Here is an 18,014-nt window from a genome sequence, read left to right as displayed (position 1 = left end):
GGGAGGCCGGACCCCCGTTACCTGGCACTCGGCTACTCTCAGTTCCTAACTAGGGAGGCAGCATGGGGACAGAAAGGAGAACAGAGAGGTCAGAGGGGGCGGGCCAGCGGATAGACGGGAGGATGCAGGCTGGGCGGGTGCAGGGAGGGAGCGGGAGGGAGGCTCAGCTCCCAGCCTGCCGTCCCCAGACTGGGCCTGCTTCTTGTGGCCTGGGGCCCTGAGCAGTCCTCTGTCACCACCAGCCCTTGGGGGTTGGGGGGGGGGCAGGGGATCTGGAGCTGAGCTGCTCCTGAGGGAGTCCCCAGGGCTAAGGCCACTTGCAGTCTGCTCCCCCGACCCCACACTCAGCAAACTGAGCCCCGTCCAGCGCCCAGGCCAGACTGCCCAGAGAACGGCGGGCAGGCGGGGGCAGGGGGGAGGGGGATGTGGGGTGGGAAGCCAGCAGCCTGTCCCTGAAGGGAGGCGGGAGGGTGCGTGGAAGCTGCCCCCGGGGGCCTGCAGTCAGGCCACGGAAAGGGGGCTCGGCACGGGCCCTGGGGCCGGTCTCCAGAGGTCACACTTTCAGCCACTGGCCTCAGCAAGCAGAGCCTGGCTCGCAGACTCCCCGGTCCCCACCCCAGGGCCCATTCCCTTAGCCCCTTGGGCGGACAGACCAGGGACCAGGGGCTGAGGGGCCCGAGGGACCAGCCGATGGAACACAGGAAATGAAGGCGCGTGGAGTGAGCACACGGAGGCGATGGTTCTGACACGGAAGCGCAGCAGGGACGCCTGGCCAGGCCATGCGAGGGCGGGGGGGCCAGCACGGGACTCTCGGAGGGGCCTCTGGTCTTACCGGTGGAGAACACGGGGGATTTACTCCTAATCTCCTCCAGCTTTTGAACGAACAGGGCATTCATCTCCCGCTGCAAGGCCCCCGCCTGCCTGCGGGGGGCGGCCTCGGGGCTGTGGGGGGCGACCTCGGGGCTGCCCGGGCTGCTGGAGTCTGAGGACACGGAGCCACTGCCGCCTGGACCCAGCCGCCGGGCCCCAGGGCCCTTGGGAGCCCTTCCGCTTCTCCCGGGGACGGCGCAAGCAGCCCCCAGTGCATCCGCCCAGGCCCGGGGCTGCTGGCTGATGGCCGAGTGCCCGCCCTCGGGCCCCGGGCTGGACGGCCGCCCCCTCCGCAGGCCCTCACTGTCCTCGCCGGCGCAGGAGCCCACCACACACTTCATGCAGGTGGCGGCCATCCCGGCAGGCCCAGGGCCTTCGGGGGCCCGCGGGGGCGGCTCCTGCACTGGGCGCCCCTCCGCCGGCGCCTTACCTCGGGGGCTGCAGCTGCCCGGCTTCTCCGGGGCCGGGACCTCCAGAGCAGGGCCTGGGCTGGAGGGTGCCGTGTCGCCAGCCTCCCCCTCAGAGCCCACGTCCTGCGTGCCCAGGACCAGCTCCGGGAAGGCCTTGCGGCCCGGCTTCTGGCTCTTGGTTGGGGCGCTGGCCGTGCGCCGTAGGAGCCGCTGGCTAACGGAGGGCCGGGGCGGGGGCCGCCCAGCAGCATGACTGTCCAGGGAGCCGGGCTTTGGGCCTCGGAGGAACAGACCTTTTAGGCCCAGAGCCTGTTTGACCTGCAAGAAAAAGAGACACATAGCCGACGGCCAGGCACAGGGGCCGGAGACCACCCAGCCCCGTCCAGCTGCGCCCCGGCGGGCCGCGGCCTGGGTGAGCCCGCTGCAGCCCCAGGGCCGCCTCACTGAGGGCGCTGGTGGGCGTCTGGCTTGGGCTACTCAGGGCTGTGCGTCAGGAGGAATGTCTCCGGGCCAGCTCCACCAGGGACAGCGGCTGCCTGGGCTGCAGCACAGGCAGGGCTACACCTGCCTGCACAGGGGTGGGGAGCATGGGCACCAGTGGAGGGACGGCAGCTCTGGGGCAACTGTGCCAGGGAGGGCTGGGGACGGGGCCCCGAGGGTCTCCCAAGCAGAGACCTCGTCCCAGCCCCATGCCCCCCTCGCTGGCCCCTCGCCCCCAGCTCTGGCAGGGCAGGTTGGCATGGGGCCCCTCGGGTGGTTCTGGTGTGGAGAGCAAGACGGGGTGAGACCCAGATGGAGCAGACCCCAGCCACGTTCCCCGCCCCCAGGTGCCGCGGCCGAGGAAGCAAGCACAGCCAGGCCAGCCCAGCGGTCCGCTTGCCCGTGCTACTTCTTCCAGGAAGCCTTTCTGGACTCCTCCCAGCCTCGGCCTACTCTCTGTTCACGCTGGCTTGGTGCCCCCTAAACCACTGGGCCCGGGGCGGGGGGTGGTCCCTGCAAGGCCTCTCCCCGCAGCCTCCCTGACTGAGGAGGGCAGCCGGGGTCCCCAGATATGGCTGACAAGTGCCTGGGTCAACCCCGGACAGGCTGGCAGGGTCCACACATGCAGAGACCCTGAAAACAGCTCCAGGCCCCAGTGACATAGGGGCCCTTCTGGGCAGAGGCATCGGTGGCCAGCACTTGAATCAGCTGCCTGATTCAAGATCCCAAATCCAGAGCAATTTGGTCAAAGTCGGCTGGAAAGTCATTTAGAAGAAGGTCCAGAATTCAAGCTCGGAGCTTCTGGTCCCTGGGACTCCTCCCACCCCCCCACCCCCGCCCCGGCACTGGGCACTGTGACACACACAGAGCCAGAGAGACACACAGGTAGGGGGCACACAGAGGGAAGTGGGGGAGAGGGCACAAGCACCAACAGGAGGGCCAGCGGCCGGGGACCAGACACAGAGGGGGTGGGGCAGGGAGGACGTGCGGGGTCGAAGGCCAGGGGCGGGAGCAGACACACAGGTGGCCTGGCTGAAGTCCTGGACCTGCCTCATAAATGCCTCTCTGTGCCTGAGGGGGGCGCAGGGGACCCAGAACCACGTCCCGACCCAAGTCACATGAGCTGACAGTCTCCAAAATGCTACCAGGAATCACGGATGCTAAGGGGACGGCCTGAGCATGCAGGTGGGGGCGGGCAGGCCACGCCGCCCCCGCGCTGGGGTACCTTCAAGCTCCTAACAGGGCTGCGCTTCTAAGGTGGACTTTGGACATAGAGAAGCCCACTGCAAGACCAAAGAGACAGGGTGAGCCTCGCCACACCGACGGCGGGCGCAGAGCCGCGGAGACGGAGACAGGACAGACGGGGCAGACGACGGAGCTGGGAGGCCTGCGGGGCCCACAGCGGCTGGTGCCCAGGCCGAGGAGCTCGGCAGGAGAGAGACAGTTAGTGCCGGCACCTGCGCAGACCCCCGCGTGTGCCTGACAGACGCCACCTGCCACCCTGAGCACGGAACGGGGCCTGGGGAGTCAGAGCGGGATCCATCCCGGGGCAGCGGTGCTGGCGGCTGGCGGGGGGACAGGGGGGTCAAAGCCAGGCAGACGCCCTCAAGGCGGGACAGAGAGCCAGGGGGCCCTGAGAAGTAGAAGGGGGAGGCTCAGGAGAACAGGAAGGGACTGGGGATCCTGAGGAAGGGCCGTGGCATCCGTCTCCAGGGGGCCATGGTGGCCCAGGATGTGGCAGCAGGGCTGGCGGAGACATGTCAGAGGCAACCCTTTCCTGATGGGGACACATGCCCAGTGAGGTAACCGCTAGGCCTCGTGGCCCTGGGGACAGGGAAGGGGTGGGGGTGGGGCTGTGGCTGGTGTACCCCTTCCCGCAGCCAGTGGCCCTGCAGGTGGCACTCACCTTACCACTGATGTCACTGATGGCGACGTGGACAAAGATGGAGGCCTCTTCCATCCCCTCCAGGTACACGTGCCGATAGCCTGAAACGGCCGGGGTCGAGGCTCACCCTGGCTCCCGCCCGTCCCGTCCGCGTCTCCCACGCTCAACTTAAAGGGCCCAAGGCCCTGAATACCACCCGTGAGCCCAGCCCTGGGGACTCCACCTCCTCCGGGAAGCCTGCCCACATTGCTCTGGCCTGCAGGGACCTTTTCCTCTTCTGGGGGCTGGGGGGGCTTGGTAGCTGGAAGTCCCCTCCCCCCTTCCACCCACCCAGTGCCGTGGCCTTGACCCCTCCTCCTCAGCTCCCCCTGTGTCCCCACGCCCACCCGTGGAGGGAGCCAACTGGCAGGAGGAAGCTGAGCCCACCCACCCTGTGCTGGAGCCCTCTGCTGGCCCAGGCTCTGCCCTCCTCACCCCCCACCCCACTGGCCCTCTGCCCACCTGGCATCATGCTGCTGAAGGCCAGCGTCCTTTGGCCGATGAAGTCACGCCCAATGGGGTCATGGTCCCAGACGAGGAAGCGCACCAGCGCTATCTCGGGCATGTGTACTGTGAACACCAGTGTCTCCTCCCACATGGGGTTGAATCCTGGAGGCCGCCAGGGGGAGGTGTCACTTCCTGCCCCCTCCTCACCTCGCAGGCAGGCCCGTCCGCACCACAGCTCCACCCCGGAGGCCACCCGGTGGGCTTAGGGTTAGTCTTCCGGGGAAGACTCCGTGTCCAGCAGGGGCGGGGGGCAGCCTGGACAGTTACCTGAGGCACAGGAGGTGGCTCTTGCCCTTCCCTCCCAGTCAGAGGAACTCACGGGCACAGGGGCAGTGACAGGGTCCCCTCCCGCCCGCCCGGGCTGCGCCCTCACCATTGTCGTCCACCACGCGGGTTTGCCCCTTGTCGCAGTCCACGGGGAGTCCGATGACCTCCACCTCCACGAAGGGGTCAATGATCTGCACGGAGGGCGGGGGTGGCGCGGGTCCAGCCTCGCCCAGGCCCCTCCCGCCCCCCAGGCCCGCCTCCTACCTCCCCTCGGTCACCCAGCACCGAGTCCCGCGGCTTGGGGAGCTGCTGCCCGCTGATGACCCGCAACACCAGCTGCTTCTTGAGCTGCCCCGGCAGGGGGTCCTCGGAGTGGGGGTTGAAGAAGCCTTCGGGGCGGGCGGGGCAGCCTCAGCTCCCACCTCGCCCAGCCATGGGAGGAACGGGAGGGAGCCCCTGCCCCCCCACCCCCCTCCCCCAGCAGCTGCGTGTGGGTCTCCTCTGTCCACCCACGACGGGGCCCGACTCGCTCCCTCCCGCAGGGGAACCCGGGGGCTCAGGCGTGCGAGGCCTCTCGCTGCCTCTGGGGGGGCGGGGGCTGAGCACGTTGAAAGGTGGAAAGCTGAATGCAGGTCAAGGCTGCAGAGCACAGGGGCGTGGAGGAGGATCAGGGTTCAAGTGCGAGGAAACCCACAAGAGCATTCAGCGGGTCACGGAGGAAACGGACGGTCTGGGAAGGGAGGAGGCCGCTCCTTAAAAGGCCCAGCCAGCCCTCGCTCAAGGGTGTCTGGCCTGGGGCCCCGGCCCGCTGGGGAGGGGTTCTCAGTTCCTGCACAATTGGGGGTCCTTCCCAGAGCGACCAGCCAGGTGGCTTTGCGGGGTCCCCCCTGCAGGCTCCACGCAGCCCACCCCCAAGTTTTGGGCCCACAGCCTCACCCTGGCACATGCACTGGGGCTTGAGCACGTAGCCGCAGCTGCCGTTGGCACTGAACTTGGCCCGGTTCAGCTGCAGCATCCGCCCCTCCGACTGGTAGTTCAGGGCGACTGCAGGGAAGGGTGCGAGGCAGTCGGTCAGCGCCAGACCCACGTGCCCTTGTCCGCACTGCCCGAGAACCCGCGTCTGCCTATGAGAGCAGGGGACCAGGGCCACATGTCCCCCAGGACTTCCCCGGAGCAGACACCTCGGGCCCCGCATGCCTGAGGAGCCTGGACAGACTCGCGTCACTTTCCTGCCTCGCCCTGGGCCTAAAGCCCCCGGCCCTGGGGCCCCACCCGTGCCAGCCTGGTGAAGGTGGCTGGATGCCACGAAGGTTCTTCAGAGCCACGGGCAAGACAGCCAAGCACAGTGTCCGTGGAGCGCCCGGTCTCACCCTCCTCACGCCCTGGACCCACCCATCTGGCAGCCGGCGTTCCAGAAGGGCTGCGGGTCGTAGTTGCTGGAGTCCACGCGGTAGGAGGAGGGGTAGATGCGTGAGAGCTGGTGCTGGTTGAAGCGCAGGTACTGCATTGGCTTCTGCTGCAGGATCTGCTGGGCCTTGGTCTCGCTGAAGGACGACACCTGCCAGCTGGATGCCACTGCAGGCGCGAGGGCAGCGTCAGGACTGAGCTCAGCCCAGCGCCCCCCGCCCCCCCCACACCCGGCGACCCTCACCCTCTGTCTCCACGTCATGGATGCCCACAGACTTGGTGTACTTCACCAGGTCCGAGAGGGCCCGGGACAGCTTCACCGTCTTCTTTTGCCGAGCGGCCCTGCGGGAGGGCAGGGCGGGGTCAGGACTCTGGGTGGCGCCCCGCCCTGTCCAGGCCCCAGGGCTTGCCGGGCTCCCTGATTGACCCAGAACGTCCCTCAAGCATTCACTGCGCCCCTGCGTTCCAGGTGTCAGGACACAGTGGACGGGCTGAGAGGTGACACTGGGGGAGGGGCAGGTGCTGAGCCCACCAAGGAACCTCGCCTAGGACAGGTGCTACCGAAAGGAACGCACAGACCCACCCTGGCCAGCCTGGCCACTGCACCCCGGGGTCCACACCCTGGGCCCCCACGCCCTTCCCACAGTGGATCCTGAGCCTGCACATCTGACTCCTGCCGTTGCCAGGACAACAGCCTCGGGGTTCCTGCCGCTGTCTCTTCAAGGGTCCAGACACTGTCAGGACACTGACCCTCGGCTCTGGCTGCCTTGGGAGTCCAGGTCCTCGTCCCCCTCCTCCACGCTGGCCGCCTTCTTTAGCTTGCTGCTCTTTTTCTGTGCAGAGGGAGGGTGCAGTCGGGACCCACGGAGCCCAGGCTTGGCGGGGCCCCCTGCAGAGGGTGCCTCGTGCGGGGGGAGGGCCTGCTGTCCTGGGGTCCTGGTGCCTAACCCTTAGCTGGGCCTGCCACGCCCTGCTTGGCCTGGGCCCTGGGTGACCTGAGCTCTGGGCACTGGCCAGTGTGGACCCGGGGGGCTGGTCAGGGCTCCAGACCCAGCACATACAGCAGGATGAGGCAGTCGGGAACGCCAGGACCCTCGGGGCTGGAGGAGACCCCCCCAGGGCTGGCTGGCCCAGGGAGAACTGGGCACACGGGGGCAAAGAGCGGGGTTGGCTCAGGCAGGGCCCCCGTCTGGAGCCCAACGGACCTTGTGCTTGGAGAAGCTGCTCACACGGAGCCGGCTGTTTCGTCTGCTTGGCCCGGCGTCCTCCCCGGATGCCACGTCCTCCTCGCCCTGGGAGGGGAGACAGCCGTGGGCGGGGGGCTGCTCCCAGTGCCCAGCCCCCGAGAGGCGCAGTCCCCAACCCACTCTGGGGGCGCAGTGTCAGCAGCCAGGAAGCAGCCGCCTGGGACCAGCGCACAGGGCCCAAAGGAGATGCTCGCTCTGCACATGCCCCTCTCAGGCCCCGGGATGTGCTGTTTAAACTCCTTAGGTTCCCAGGGAATTTTTCTCCCATGGATGCTGACTGCATGATAAATGCCGTTTGTGTGTCTGGAACATTCCTCAGCGTGCCTGCTTATGTAATGCTCGGACGAGGAGGATCCCTGCGGCTCTGGAGTCCTGGCCTGCTTCTTGCAGCAGCAGAGGTATTTACCTACTTAGACAACCCCCAGAGCTGCGGCCGTGCACCGTTCACTCAGCAAAGGCTGAGGTTCCTTGCCACCATTTACAGAACACGCGTGTCAGCGGCTCCCTCCTGGCTCCCGGCCCCCGGCCCAAGGGCTCCTGGGCCAAGGCACAAAACTGCCACCCACCCTGATGCTCAGCCACATCCCCAGAGCAGCTGGGAGCCTGTATAGTGTCCCAGAGGCTGCCGCAGCTGCCACCAGCCACCCCCAGCCCCTTCCACGGATGCCCCCCAAACTCTCTCAACATTGCTCAGGATGTGCCCACCGGGGCGGGAGCTGGCTTCTGTCAGGCTCCCTGGAGCCGTGCACCTGCAGCCAAAGTCCCGTGTTAGGGAGGGGTTTCAGCTGAAGGCACATGCATCGGCGCATATCTGCACCTGTGCCCTGCTGCGCCCATGCGTGCTTCTACATGCAGCCTGCGGGCGCACCTGCACGCAGGCACACCTGCACACGGGCGCATCTGCACACGGGTGCCTCCCTGGCTGCTGGCCTCTCCCCCAGCAAAGGAGCGGAGCCCCTCAGGTCTGGCTTTCTGGCGCGTGGCAGAGGAGCCTGGAGCTCAAGCAGGGGCACAAGGCGTCCCATGCCCAGCAGAGGAGGCAGGATGGTCAGTGTGTGCCCCAAGGGCAGAGGATGGGGACAGGCTTGGGGCCCCATTGCCTGGGCTCACACACTGGAAGAGGGAGCACCTGGCCAGAGACACCACCACTATCAGCTGCCCTCATGCTGGCCGCTCCTCTGAGCCCTGCCTGCGCCTCCGCCCCCTGGTAGTCAGGACAGGCGCCTCCCAGCTCCTGCCTCCAACCGGGTCTGCCCTCCCTGTGCCCTTCCAATTAGCAGAGAGCAGGGAGAGGCGCTGCTCTGGAGCCCAAGGGCACAGGTCCTCAGTAATGGAGGCGCTTGGGTCTGACCTGGTCTCTCCCAGGCCCCCAGCTCCCCTCCTCATCTGTTAGGGATGTTCCACAGGCTGGTGGGGCGCTGGACGTGTGTTTGAGCCAGCGAGCTGACACATCACCCAAAACACCGTGGTCACCCAGCACAGGAGTGCCCACGAATCTGGGCACAACCCAGAAGGGCACATGCTGGCCCAGCATCCTGAAGAAGTGCTGCAGCCAGAAACCACTGTCGCTGTCACACTGAGCCTGGCAGGGAGGCAGCGCCCATGAGCACCCACAGGAGATGGGGGCAGCAGGGCCACTTCTGGCTGCTCCCACCCAGGACATGGTGTCGACGGGCCTCTGTGCTCACAGGAGCCCGGCAGGGCGGGGACGCCTGCACCACAGGCAGGACACCCATACCTGGGACAGAGCTCAGGCTGCAGGGCCTGGCCTGGCAGGTACCTCTTGACTGAGGAGGTCCAGTCCTGGCCACACGTGGGCGCCAGGTCCCCCCAAAGGAGCAGGCCTATCCCTGGCAGAACCAGCACCCACTGGGTTGTGCCCAGCCTGTGGATGGGCATCCATCCATTGCCTACAGCCACTCCCATGGCACCCTGGGCCCCTGCCTCCTCCCAGAGGGACCCTTCCTGGGGCCTGGGGAACGGGAGGCCATGGCAGGGAGACAGAGGGGTACAGCAGGAGCAGGTCCACGACCCCACTGCCCAGATACTCCCCCTCTGCCTTGACGCCCCCTCAGGGAACGCTGGCTCCACCCCCTCGTCCCCATCGGAGGTGGGGCCACTGCGCTGGTGGGAGGGGGTGAGATTCCCTGCTCCCCTCCCAGCCCAACCCTGGGTGGCGCCTCCTCTGGGAAGCCTTCCCTGAACACCTGCCCTGCACGCAGAAGGCCGCCCTGACACGAGGTCCCGGGGCCAGACTGCCCTGCCAGTCGCCTCTGGTCCCCAGCGGAGGGAAAGCAGATTTCACACAGGCCCTGCGGGTGGGGCAGCACCACCATGCACGCTGCCCGTCTGCCCACCCGCTGGAGCTGTGGGCGCTCCGCATCCTCCCTGCCTCCACGGCACGTGACCAGCAGGGGTCAGCCGCACAGGGCCACCCTCACGTTTCTAGGGTGCCAGCTGCACCTTGTACCCCATGGTCGGACACAAACACCCACATTCAAAAACACTTGGACTTTCCACACGGCACAGCGGAAATGAATCTGACTGGCATCCGTGAGGATGCAGGTTCAATCCCTGGCCTCGTTCAGTGGGTTAAGGATCCGGCGTTGCCATGAGCTGTGGTGTAGGTCGCAGACACGGCTCGGATCTCACATTGCTGTGGCTGTGGCGTAGGCCAGCAGCTACAGTGCCAATTCAACCCCTAGCCTGGGAATCTCCATATGCCGCAGGTGCGGCCCTAAAAAAAAAGCCTATTGCTCCAGGGGTGCCCCTCACCCGGCCAGGGAGGAGACGCCTCCCCACCTAGAGCTCAGACAGCTGGTACCCCCAAGAACAGGGAGACGTCCCCCAGCCCACCTGCACAACGCGGTCTGCACGGCCGACCGGCACCTCCCAGCCCCACGGCCCACTGCTCCGCCCGCCACAGCCCCTGTGAGGGCCCCTGCCTTCCACCTACTCAGCTACTGTGACCGTCCTTCAGCGTTTTCGGGGACCCCCCAGACCGCACCACAGCCGCTCAGCCTGGCTGCCCCCCTGCCCCCCACAGCACGTCTCACTTCATCTGAGACCTCATCACCCGTGTTCTCCACACGAGCTACCCCCAGAGCGCAGCGCATCCCTGCAAAGCCAGCCCCACCTGACAGCCTGGAGCCCCGTCGCCCCCGCAGGAAGTGAGGCCCGGCCTCCTGGCCCCGCCCGCCTGGCCAAGTCCTCTTCTGTGAGGAGCTGCAGGGCCCTGGGGCCGCCTGCCCCTCCTGCCCACAGGGGGGAGGGTGTGGGCCAGAGCCACTGCCCGCAGGCCTCCAGGGGCTGCCCAGGCCACCTGCGCAGTGACCGGGGATGGCCCTGGGTCCCCCAGGATGGGAAGCAGAGCAGCCCGGTAGGAGAGCTTGGAGAACCTAGGGTAGAATAAAGATGCACCAGCAGGCAGGGGGCTGGGGCTGTGTGCGCGCAGCTGTGCGTCCAGGTGTTTGGGGGAAGGTGAGTATGTGCAGATGTGTGTGTGCAAGTGAGTGCGGGAAGCTACGTGAGCAGGTGGGGGGGGAGGTGAGTGTTGGAAGGTGCGTGTGGGGGTATGTCCAGGTGAGTGCGTGCAGGTGTGTGTGCATGCAGATGTGCACAGGCGTGCAGAGACCACACACTCGCGGCCCCTCACCCAGCTGCAGGCCCACCCCGCTGGCCTCAGGCACTCACCTTTCTGGCCTCTGCCTTGTGCCCCGGCGGGGGCAGTGGGGACACAGGGATGTCACTCGGGTCCTCACAGTCCCGGATCTTTGACTCCTTCATCAGGGAATCCAGTTTCTTCTTGGCAATGTTTTCCACGCGTTTCCGATTGGTGGAGGCCTGCGAGAGTCACACCGCCAGCCCATCAGCCTCGATTCCCAGGCTTGCGGGCAGCAGGGTCCCGGGCAGGGCCACAGGGGCCTGTAGGGAGCAGGGCCAGCGCCACCCCACCTGGCGTCTTGCAGGCAGCGCTGGCTGCAGGCTCACGCCCACGTCACACTGCTGCTCCTCAAACCAACCCTGGCTGCTCTGGGGTGCACAGCGGGCATGCGATGTGCCCCGGGGCCACGGGCAGTGGTGAGCGGGACCCGATCTAACCCTGCCTGTGTCAGCGGCACACCTTTGCCCCTGGGACCCAAGAGGCAGCTCACCTGGTGCACCGTGGGCAATCTGGGCTCTGAGAGCCACACCGCAGCTCATCTGAGAACTCATCTTGAGCCTCAGGGAGATGGGCGGGGACGGGGACAGTGCCTGGCTGGACGGCCCGCAGCGTGGCTCTGATGCCCTTGGACCCTAAGCCGCCACACCCGGGCTGGAGTAGGTACAAGACGGCTATCACAGCACGTGCGTTTACCATTGCCTCTGGCCAGGAGCATGCACCCTAAGCAGGAGGAATCCAGGGCCTCGCAGCCTCACGGCTTCTCTAAACCAATCCACTGGCGTGGCAAGGAGGCTCCTGCATGCTTGTGTCCCCATCCATGGGCCCCTCCCGCGAGGGGAGGAGTAATACCTTGACCCTCTAGGCGGGATCCAGAGGAAGGAAGATGCTAATTAGAGAGCCCCCCACCTTCATTTCGCTGCAGGAAACCCCTGCTGAGTCCTCCGCCACCCAGCATAGCCTCCAGCCCGGGCTGCTGGATGCAGAGGTGACAGCCCTCTGGCTGGGGACGTGGCGTTCATGCCCTACATAGAGGGGTAGGTGGGAGGCCTGGGCTGAGCACCTGCTCAGCAGCCTGGCAGCTTTGCAAACCACCCTCGAATCTGCCCAATGCCCCTCCCTGCCTGCCTGCCGGCTCGCGTCCTACCCACAGGGAGGCCTGCCCTCCAGGGCTGCAGCCCACGCCCCGTCCCCACTCACATCCCCATTGAGGAGCTTGCAGTCCTCCTCAATCTCATCTGCGCTGTCCTCGTCTGACACCTCGCCCTCCTCGGCGTCCTCGCTGATATTGGCTGGGAGTTTCTTGCCCTGGTGAGGGAGGGTGGACCGTGGGAGGGGCCCCGCGGGAAGTCCTGGGAGGCTGGCACCCACGGGAGCAGCGGCGCAGGAGCCTGTGGCTCTCAGGCCAGGGGATGGGGTGGCACAGGAGAGAAACGGCCAGGGGTGATGCAGAGGGCCCCTCGACTGAGGCCAGGGCAGGGGCAGGGCTTGCCGTGACTCCTCAAATCTATCACAGACAGGGGGACACCTGCCTGGAGCCGGGCACTGCCCTGGCCCTGACCCCAGGTCGGAGGCTCAGCAGGATGCTGGCCCCAGGCGAGGCAGGCAGGGCCTCACCTTCACCAGGATCTTGCCCTTGAGCATGTGCGGAGAGGGCAGTTGGGTGGCATCCTCACTGCTCACTGATGACAAGTCTAGCTTGTCTCCGAGGATGTCGGTCAGATACTGGGCCATCTTCTTTTGCTGGACAACACTGCAGTGGTTCTCAATGGACAGAATCACTGGGTACCTACAGCCCAAAGGTGGAAGGGATGGGATGAGGCCAGGGGATGCCGGGCCCCACCCATGTAGGACCACAGCTCACTTGCACCGCTGACCAAGGAGGGAGCGTCACAGGGTCCCAGGAGAGATGGGACTACCTGCCACTCTGGGAGGGGGCCCGCAGTGACTTTCCAGACCAACTGAGCGTGTGGGAAAGGAGCTGGGAGACTGCAGGGATAGGTACAGAGGGCACCCCCGCCATTAGAAAAACAAAGGCAATTCGAAACTCCAGGAAAAAATAAAAGGAAATGCTGCAGCATATCACCAAGTCATGGTTTAAGAACGGTGTGGACGGAACTGGGGTGCAACACGGAGCAGGGGGTCGGCCGTGAGGAAGGTGATTCCATCCGCCAGATGCTGAAGGTGCTGTCCTGTGCATGGCTCTGGGGCCCAACACCAGCCCCATAAACAAGGCACAGCTTGGCACACACCATCTGGGGGACACCGTTCTTACTCGCGTGGGGCACGGTGGGCCTTGCCGCACGGGGGTTTTCACGATCAGTTCTTCAGCGGTTGGAATTATTTTTTCTAGCCTTGTGCTCATTTACTGGGATTTTTTTTTTGCCAAAAGGCAACAAGACGGTTTTCGCAACTGTAAGAGGCCGGGACCTAGAAGCCCTAACGACAGAGCCCTGGGATGTGGGGGCAGGGCGGGCAGCAAAAGGGCTCAGCCCCTGATTGTGCAGGCGAGGGACTGGACTGGCGGGGGATCCTTGTGCCAGCCAAGATCGTGCGGCCACGTGAGGCTCTGGCTCCCCGTGTGTCCAGCCCCCACCCGGAGACCCCCTCCCCTGCGGAGGCCCCCCTCCCCCTCTGCGGGCCCCTGTTTCTCGTTCTAAATCAGCCTTCCTTCCCCGCCGTCCTCCTCGTCGGTGAGCCCCGCTGAACCAAGGAACAAACAGCGTGGGGAGTCAGCCTTCTGTTTCCAGAAACTAAACTGGATTTTGTTCAACAGTGTCTACAGCCGCGGCTGAGGGACAGCAAATCGAGTCTGGCCGCCAAATGGCTTCTGAAGGGCAGTGAGGCCGGACCCACCACACAGGTCTCTGCCACCAGCAGGTGTCACCAAGGGCGCGTGGACAGGCTGCTTAACACACACGCCCACAGCCTGCATGGCCCCCGCTTGCCAAGCCGCTGCTCCTGCACCCACCCCTTTCCCCTCCTGGGAGCGGGGGTCCCACCCCCTCCTCCAGCCCTCCCCCTCTCTCCACGAGAAGCCCCCAAGCCAGCCGCTCAGCCGCCACAAGCCCTGCTCCCCCAAAGGACACAGGGGAGGGCGGGAGGGCCTGTCCCCGCAGCCCGGCCGCAGCCGCTCACTCGTTCCTGGCGAAGGCGTGCTTGTTGATGGCCTCGATGACGTCTTTGAAGAGGATCTTGGAGGTCAGGGTGTAGCCATGGTGCACGACCGGCTCCCCATCCGCCCCGTCCCAGCAGTCCACTGCGCCGGGCAGCAGCCTCAGTGCGGCCCACGGCTGGCCCACCGGCGCCCGGAGACCCTCAGCCCGTGGACTCCAAGCGGAGGCTCAGCCGGCAGCAGCAGGAGAGACCTCCCCCAACCCCTGGCCAGGCAGAGGCCGGACCCTGCCCGCAGACTCCAGGGCGCTCCTGGGGCCACCCCACCTCCCACAGGAGACGCAGCCCCTGGGCCGAGGGGATATGGGGTCCCAGAGCCCCCCCCACTCACCCTCCACGCAGCGGCAGCCGGCCTGCAGGACCCAGGCGTACATGTCCACCCTGGACTGGGACATGAGCTGGTCCCCCACGAGGTAGGTGTTGTGGGACGAGGTGATGAAGTAGTGGCTCAGCGGCCGTGTCATGTCCTGGTGCACACGGTGGTGCTCCGGGTTGAAGATGTCGCCGGCGGGGCTCCGGGTGTAGTTGGTGAAGCCTGCCGGGGGAGCACAGCAGGGCCGGGGGCTCAGCCCCACCCCTGGGCTCACCTCCGGACCCCCCGCCCCCACGCCAAGTGGACCTTGGAGTGACCCGCTCAGGCGGCCGGTCGGGGCACACAGGCTGCCCGTCAGCACCCGCTGGCTGGCAGGACAGCTGGACCACTCACCATCAATGCCCATGGCCCCCTTACTCTTGTTCTCTGGGCAGGGCTCAAACTGCTCAATGATGTCTCGGCAGGTCTCCAGAGTCACGCCCGTCATCTAAGCCAGAGCAGGTGCTTGAGCCCCGGCTGGCCCGTCTCCAGCCCAGCCCAGCCCCAGGCCGCCCCTCGTCCTCCACCACCACCTCCCACCCCATCAAAACCGCCACATGGTGTGGCAGGACTGATGCGCTGGTCCCTGCTGCATGCTCCCCGCTCAGGGGGCGTGCTGAGCACACCCAGTGCCACGAGACTTGGGACTCAGTGGCCAGCAGACCACAGGAGGGTCCCATGGCTTAGGAAGAGCCAACACTGGCTGAGGATCCTTGGCAGGGGGAGGGGTCTCTGGCCTTGTCAGCTGGGCCACCCCCATCCCATTCCCAAGACTAGTGGACCAGGTGGGCTGCCAGGGGCGAGGCCCAGAGCGAGAAGGTGTGGGAGAGCCAGGACGACGTCCCACTGGGAGGAGCCCCTCCTGTCGCCGGCCTGAGTCTCTCACAAGAAAGCTGCACACAGCAGCTGAGCCAAAGCTGGTCCCGCCCTTCAGTGGGGACGTGCGCCAGAGGCTGAAGAGTTTCCCAGGGCCCTGTGGGGCAGGAACCCCAGCTCCCCGAGGCAGGCCCACCAGAGGGGCTTCCTGGACATCGCCAGGAATGTGGGAGTGGGTATGGGGGGGTGAGGGGCAAATGGGCTCAGAGCTTGGGGCAGCTGTGAACCCAGGAGGCTCAGAGTCCCAGGGTCAGGGCTCAAACCATCCGGCTCATGGACAGTCTTGGCCCCAGACTGGAGAGAAGGTGCTGGAAAGTTTAGGGCAAATGTTAGGGAGAAACTGGTCAGTCCTGCCCATCCCAGATGGGCAATATTCCCTCCCCTCCCCCAAGCACACCAGCTGACGGGACGGAAGACGTATAGCCTGGCTCCCACACCACCCAGAGTGGCCAGGCTGGGAACGGGTGCCCTGAGCAACAGGGCCAGCCAGGCTGGAGCCAGCCTCCTCTGCTTGGGCCAGCCCCCAGTGCTCCCACCAGCAGGACGGGGGTACAGGGGAGGCAGGTGGGCGGCCACAAGGATAGAGACCTGCAAACTGTCACAGCGGCCGGAAAGGAGCCTGGGGCACAGTCCGGAAAGGAGCCTGGGGCACAGCCTGTTACTGCCAGGTTTGGGGCAGCCTCACCGGGCAGAGCGGGAGATCCAGGGCAAACGCCACCCAGTCCCTGCCATGCCCAGTGCCCCATCTGGCCCACGGTGACTCTGCACGGGAGGCAGGGGGGCACGGAGGCCTCTCAGCTGCCCTCGGCCGGGGGTCATGGCCCCAGCTGAGGCTTGAATGTTGCCCCCCACCCCACTCTCCGCCCGAAAGCAGCTCTAGGAGGGTCCCGGGAAGTTACAGGCCTGGAAACCAGTCCTCACAACCTCCTCCCTCAGCCTGAGGGTGGGGCCGCATGCAGGCTGAGGTTGAACGGCTCCTCTGGGGATGCTGGCCTTCCCCCCTGCCGCCACCCACAGGCTCCCAGCCTCCCTCCAGCAGAGCGGGCAGCACCAGCCTCTGCCTGGGCCTCAGGCGAGGGGTCTGGACACTGAGCTTCAGCCGGGCAGGGCTCGGGGAGCATGCAGCCTCTCAGAGGGCCCATCCGGGGTCGAGGGAAATGGGCAGGCAGACCCTGCTGGCCCCAGAGATCTGGGCGTCTGGGGGACAAAGGTTTGATGGAGTCGGCCATGGTCCTGGTGCTCTGGGGGTAGGAACCAGCCAGACCCACGTGGCTGGACAGGGCGGGAAGGCTGGACCACGGAACCCCAGGCCAGAGGATGCTTGACGCTACAGTCAGGGTCGTGGTCAAGCTCACGGTCAGGGCTGAGCTGCTCTGCTTGGCAGCCGGCCTGGCCCGTGGTGAGGACCGAGGCAGGTCCCTTAAGTGGACCTCGAATGCCAGGCTAGTGCCCCCCTTCCCCGAGCTCTCAGCCACCCTGCTGATGGGCTCGGCCCCCCTGGGAGGCCAAGGTGAGGCCACAGCAAGAGGAAGCCTCCAGCTGGGGCGCCCTCACCTTCTGCTCCCCCTCCAGGAAGCGCTGCAGGTCCGCGGCGTCCAGGTGGTCCTTGTGGCCGCTGTAGGTCAGCATGAGCAGGTAGAGGTCCCGGCGGGTGGACATCATTTTGTAGAAGGCACAGAACTCCTCGAAGCCCAGTGTCCCCTGGTGGTCATCCGTGTCCGCTTCCTGAAACGCGAGGCCTCTGGGTCCCCTCATGCCCCTCCCTGAGCCACAACCACTCCTCAGTCTGCCCAGAGTCAAGGATCCCCCACGCCCTTCCCATGTCATTGCCCAGGTCCCTGGCTCATGAGTGCCCCCAGGCCTTGCAGCAGTGCCCTCACCCTGCCTCTCCCTCCAGGAAGCCACAGAGTGACCCTTACACAAACCTCACCCACCTTCCTCCAGGCCCTCCAAGGTCAACTTACGTCTGAATCTGGCAACTTGCCTCACCCCACCCTGGAGAACCGCCCCCCCGGAGCCGACACCCCACCTGGGGGTTAACGCCCAGCCTGTGGTTAGGGGGTCTGCCCATTGATTCGGAAAGTGCAGGACGAGGGGCCGACAGGAGCATCCTGACTCTGGCTGCCACGGCAGAGCTGCGAGGACCTCCTTACGCTCAGACAGCAGCTCACACAGGACACCCCCGCCTCCAAACCAGCAAGCCCACTGGACCCCTACTGAGGCCACAGGCTCCTCCATGAATCCACTCACTCTGGGAGCACCTACGGAGGCATCAAGCCCTGGGGACCCTGAAAGCCAAGGCCAAGGACGGGCCCAGAGGACAAGGGCACCCAGTGATGGAGGCCGGGCTGCCCAAGGAAGACTGAAGTGCTACCGGGCTGCGGGGGGGGGGGGGGTGTGCTAGGACTGGGCCCTCGGGCCCCTGAGCACTGAGGTCGTGTCCTTGGCCCAGCGAGTGGGGTGGGATGAAGATGGGGTGGGTGCAAGCCTGACTTGCTGGGAGGTGACTGCCCGGCAGAAAGCGAACCAGGCTCAGCACCATGGACAGCAGTGTCGCCGCCAGGCCCCGCCTTTCCTCCCGTGGAAACGGGGCAGCTGGGAACGGGACTGAGGGGTTCCCTCTGAACCAGGAGAGTCACCAGTGAGCCAGATGGCTGCAGCCACTCCCATGTCCCCGACCCAGAGACCGCAGGGCTCCTGGGAAGGCTGGCCCTGGCTTGTGCTCCTGGCCGCCTCCTTCCCCCCAGCACGGAGGTGGGCGCCCAGCAGGGCCCAAGCATCTTGCTCCAGGACCGAAGTGCCCACTCCAGGTGCCCATGCCAAGGCTGAGACGGGGATG

At 66.3% G+C, this 18,014-nt stretch overlaps 1 protein-coding gene across 5 annotated transcripts in view; it reads right to left on the bottom strand.

The window, feature by feature from the left end:
- Positions 1–18,014, bottom strand: part of PLCH2 (phospholipase C eta 2) — a 66,153-nt gene that overhangs the window by 1,834 nt on the left and 46,305 nt on the right. For 4 of the 5 annotated variants that reach the window (XM_013988723.2, XM_013988725.2, XM_013988724.2 and 1 more), the window contains 17 exons: positions 16,730–16,900; positions 14,654–14,747; positions 14,279–14,482; positions 13,912–14,032; positions 12,391–12,562; positions 11,974–12,081; positions 10,806–10,955; positions 7,071–7,157; positions 6,616–6,698; positions 6,110–6,207; positions 5,851–6,033; positions 5,395–5,502; positions 4,723–4,847; positions 4,565–4,649; positions 4,147–4,293; positions 3,667–3,746; positions 1,301–1,598 (listed from right to left, as the gene is read on the bottom strand). In XM_013988723.2, coding sequence (XP_013844177.1) covers positions 1,301–1,598; positions 3,667–3,746; positions 4,147–4,293; positions 4,565–4,649; positions 4,723–4,847; positions 5,395–5,502; positions 5,851–6,033; positions 6,110–6,207; positions 6,616–6,698; positions 7,071–7,157; positions 10,806–10,955; positions 11,974–12,081; positions 12,391–12,562; positions 13,912–14,032; positions 14,279–14,482; positions 14,654–14,747; positions 16,730–16,900 — 2,314 coding nt within the window. The remainder of the gene's footprint in view (positions 1–1,300; positions 1,599–3,666; positions 3,747–4,146; positions 4,294–4,564; positions 4,650–4,722; positions 4,848–5,394; positions 5,503–5,850; positions 6,034–6,109; positions 6,208–6,615; positions 6,699–7,070; positions 7,158–10,805; positions 10,956–11,973; positions 12,082–12,390; positions 12,563–13,911; positions 14,033–14,278; positions 14,483–14,653; positions 14,748–16,729; positions 16,901–18,014) is intronic. The other variant, XM_021095205.1, reaches the window with a different exon arrangement.

The sequence above is a fragment of the Sus scrofa genome, chromosome 6, assembly GCF_000003025.6.
Source record: "Sus scrofa isolate TJ Tabasco breed Duroc chromosome 6, Sscrofa11.1, whole genome shotgun sequence".
Classification (NCBI taxonomy): Eukaryota; Metazoa; Chordata; class Mammalia; order Artiodactyla; family Suidae; genus Sus; species Sus scrofa.
The sequence above is the reverse complement of the archived record's forward strand: the minus strand, read 5'-3'. Positions and strand labels throughout refer to the sequence as shown.